A 3550-nucleotide genomic window follows, 5' to 3' on the forward strand; every position below is an offset into this window, starting at 1 on the left:
CCCGTGGACTAGATTCCACTGTTGGTGAAATGCATTATCTGTTCTCTTATAATCGCTCATTGTGGATTATTTTAAGAAACTGAAATAAATTATTTAATTAAACCATTATTGCAACAAATATAACTATAAAACATTTTTATCCTTGGATACATAATGTTTACTTATTCAGTGCCTTGTCCAAAACATAAAATTAGTTGTGGAGCGAGTGTGTACCTTTACCCATGAAACAATAACGACTTCGTAGAAGTGTATCTTATAAACAAATTTACAGCTGTGACATATTTACTTTCACTAGGTTCTACAAAATAGCTTTACATGTGATGAACGATCTGATTTTTCTAAGCGTACGTAACAGACACAATAAGATCTTCAATTATAATTTACCTCTAAACGAAATTTCATCAAAAAAATATTAAATCTGGTTTTATAGACCTTCAAGTTTTGTTTTTTTATATTTCTTTCTCTTTTATTCAAAGAATATTCAATATTTATAATACAAAAATAATTTGCATAGTATAAAAAGATTTAAATCTAAACACATGTTTCATTGTCTCTGGAAAAGGTTTTATGTATTTTGGGGTTTGTTGCAATGAAAGTAAACGTCACTGTAAATAAACCTTTTACCGGTACACGCTAAAGTTTAGGTATTTAATCTTATCTATCCACATATCTAAATCATATTATTATATGGTTATCAGTATATAGCGCTCTTTATCAATAGTTATTTAAGTTTAAGCTTTGAAAACGAAACTTTTTCGTCTGTGTTTTGTCCCGTAAGCTATTGTATTGTAAATATGACTACAAGGTACAATGATACAAAGGAAACATATGTTTGTTACACATTAAAAGATTCGTTTACACCAGAGTTCCCAAAACTTTTTTGTGTCGTAGACCCCTTGCCGTGTTTTTCGGTGTTAGGTAGACCCCCTACTTACCTGATATTGATTTCCTGTAAATTTCTAACTGTAGAGAAGTTTATTGTTAAAAACTTGAAGTAAAAACACATGTTAATGTATACATTTATTAATTTAATTTAAATTAAAACTACTCAAAATAAAAGGTTGTATCTATTATGTAAAATATACGTAACATTAAATAAACATAAAATAAACTATAAATAAAATAACATAAGCAATAAGTCAATATTTTTAGTAAGAAGGATGAACCTGATGCTTTAATAATAAATTATCAAGATTTGACGTCAATTTTGTAAGGGTTAATCTTAAATCTCCTCGGCTAATGATGTCCAGTCTGTTTCTTTTTTTCATTAGGAGATTGGTAACAGCGCTGAACCCCCTTTCCACTAGGTATGACGATGGAAAGGAAATTAAAAATTTCCTCTCTATTTTCCATAATACGGGATAAGTAACGGGTATGTTGTTTTGCAGCCAGAATTGCTGAAATCCGTTTTTAAACTGAACCTTAAGTTCTTCGCTTGTATTTAGTTCAGTCAGTTCCTATTGTATTATGACATTCGTTTCTTCTTTGTCACCATATGGATTAATTATCCACGGTGGTATTACCATAGTCAAAATATCCTCAAACCTAGATTCAAAATCTGAATAGAGGGCATTTAAATGTTGAACGTAAGTTGAAACGTCGTCTTCCTAGCAGCTTATCTGTGACAAATTGGGGAACTGAGAAAATTCGCCCCGTCAATTATTTTGCTTCATTAGTTTAACTCTAGCAAGAAACGCTGATAAGATGGACTTTGTTTTAATCAAATTTAAACTGTCGCCTTGTAATTGCAAATTAACCATATTAAATTTTGTAAACAAATCTGTTAAATAGGCGATGTCTGTTTTCCTCTTCATTAAATTTTCTTTTAAAATTTTATCTTTAGTATCCAGAAATTCTAAAATAGTCTCAAAAAGTGCAAAAAATCTTGTCAAACATAAGCCTTTCGACAGCCAGCGTACTTCAGTGTGAAGGAGTAATTGATGAAAGTGTTCGTCATTTTCTTCACACAACTGCGCAAATAACCGCGTATTCAACGCGTTGCTTCGGATTCGGTTTACTGCATCAATGACTAAATGAAGTGATTCATGCAATCTAACACTCAAATTTTTAGCAAATAAATGTTATCGATGGATGACGCAATGTATTGCTAACACCCCTGACACATTTCGTTTTAAATAGCTTATAAATCCACGATAACGTCCAACCATGGCAGGTGCTCCATCTGTAGCTACTGATATTATATTTGATAAAGGAATTGCTTTTTCAATGAAGTAATCCTTCAAAACATGAAATATTGATTCACCTTTAGTGTCGGTTATCAAAGTTCTTGCGAAGAGCAGTTTTTCGTGGACTTCTTGATTCATAATGAAACGAACATATGCCAAAAGTAATGCTGCATTATCAAGTAAAGTTGACTCGTCCAGTTGTATAGAGAAATGGGTCGTTTGCAAATAATTACATAAGAAGCTTTCAATATCAGAACTCATTTCATCAATACGTCTATCAACAGTATTGTTGCTAAAGGGAATTCTTTTAATGATATCAGATGCAGGTTTGTGTAAAACAGTTTTTAAAACCTCTTCAACGGCTGGCAAAATTAACTTCTCTCCGATAGTATGCGGTTTTCCGGATTTTGCTATAAGTAACGAGATATCGCAAGACGCCCACAAACCATCATCATTTCTTTGTGACGTCGAAGCGAACATTCTGTCCAGTGTAGGTCTCTTCTTTAGTTTATCTTTGAGTGTTTGAAAGTATTTCAAATCTTTCTCTGTTTTATCAGGGTGGCATCTTCTCAGATGATCTTGCACTTTAGATGGTTTCATAGCGTCATTGCCCAAAACTTTGTTGCATAAAAGGCACATAGGCAATTGTTTGTCCGGCAATGATGGAATGAAGCCAAATTTCAAATAATCAACACTGTACTGTCTACATTTCTTTTTAGATTCGGACATGGCATCAGTCATCTGTGGGCGAAATTAAATTATTTAAATAAGACAGAAAATCCAGCAGCTGTACATTAAAAATATTTTTTGATTTTTCCGAAAACATTCCATAATTCGAACATCTTCTTGCAACAATTAGCTCAAATTACGGAAATTGCACTGTGATTATAAAACCGATTGCTAAAACTTTCAAAAAGAAACTATTGAGGAGTACTCGTGTAATTTTTCATGATTGAATGTTAAACTACTAATAACTAAAGTCATGATTGGCGTAATTTATCTATCTTTGCTAACTACGAGTACAAAACTAAAATTTAATAAAAAATAATGTACTTACTTTTCTCCAGCACTCTCAAACAAAATAACACTGACTCACTATAATTTGTGTGCTATACTATCTGTTTATATTTTTAAAATTATTTCTTAGCACTTTCCTTTTCAAGATTAAGAAAACGAATAAACGTAGTTGTCCCACATTCGTATTTATAGAGTGACGAATTGAACAAGTCAGCGCAAGGTAGCGAAGCTCTGAGACTGCGACTCTCAGGATTTTACAAGTTCTAAATGTATTGCGACCACAAAGCGAATACCAACATCCTACAACTTACACAATTTTATAAACATATATAATTTTTTTTTTACTT

At 31.9% G+C, this 3550-nt stretch overlaps 1 protein-coding gene across 1 annotated transcript; it reads right to left on the reverse strand.

The window, feature by feature from the left end:
- Positions 1–2081: 2081 nt before the first annotated feature.
- LOC137927573 (protein FAM200C-like) lies at positions 2082–2927 on the reverse strand. Its single transcript, XM_068771348.1, has one exon. The coding sequence runs from the start codon at positions 2925–2927 to the stop codon at positions 2082–2084; it is 846 nt and encodes a 281-aa protein (XP_068627449.1).
- Between the last annotated feature and the right edge of the window lie 623 nt (positions 2928–3550).

Source organism: Battus philenor, unplaced genomic scaffold (assembly GCF_028537555.1).
Source record: "Battus philenor isolate CCGP_79_NKW_IND1 unplaced genomic scaffold, ilBatPhil1.0.hap1 SCAF_34, whole genome shotgun sequence".
Taxonomy (NCBI): Eukaryota; Metazoa; Arthropoda; class Insecta; order Lepidoptera; family Papilionidae; genus Battus; species Battus philenor.

What these genes read in the sequence shown, in the direction of transcription:
- LOC137927573 (XM_068771348.1), bottom strand. Translation starts at nt 2,927, where the DNA reads ATGACTGATGCCATGTCCGAATCTAAAAAGAAATGTAGACAGTACAGT.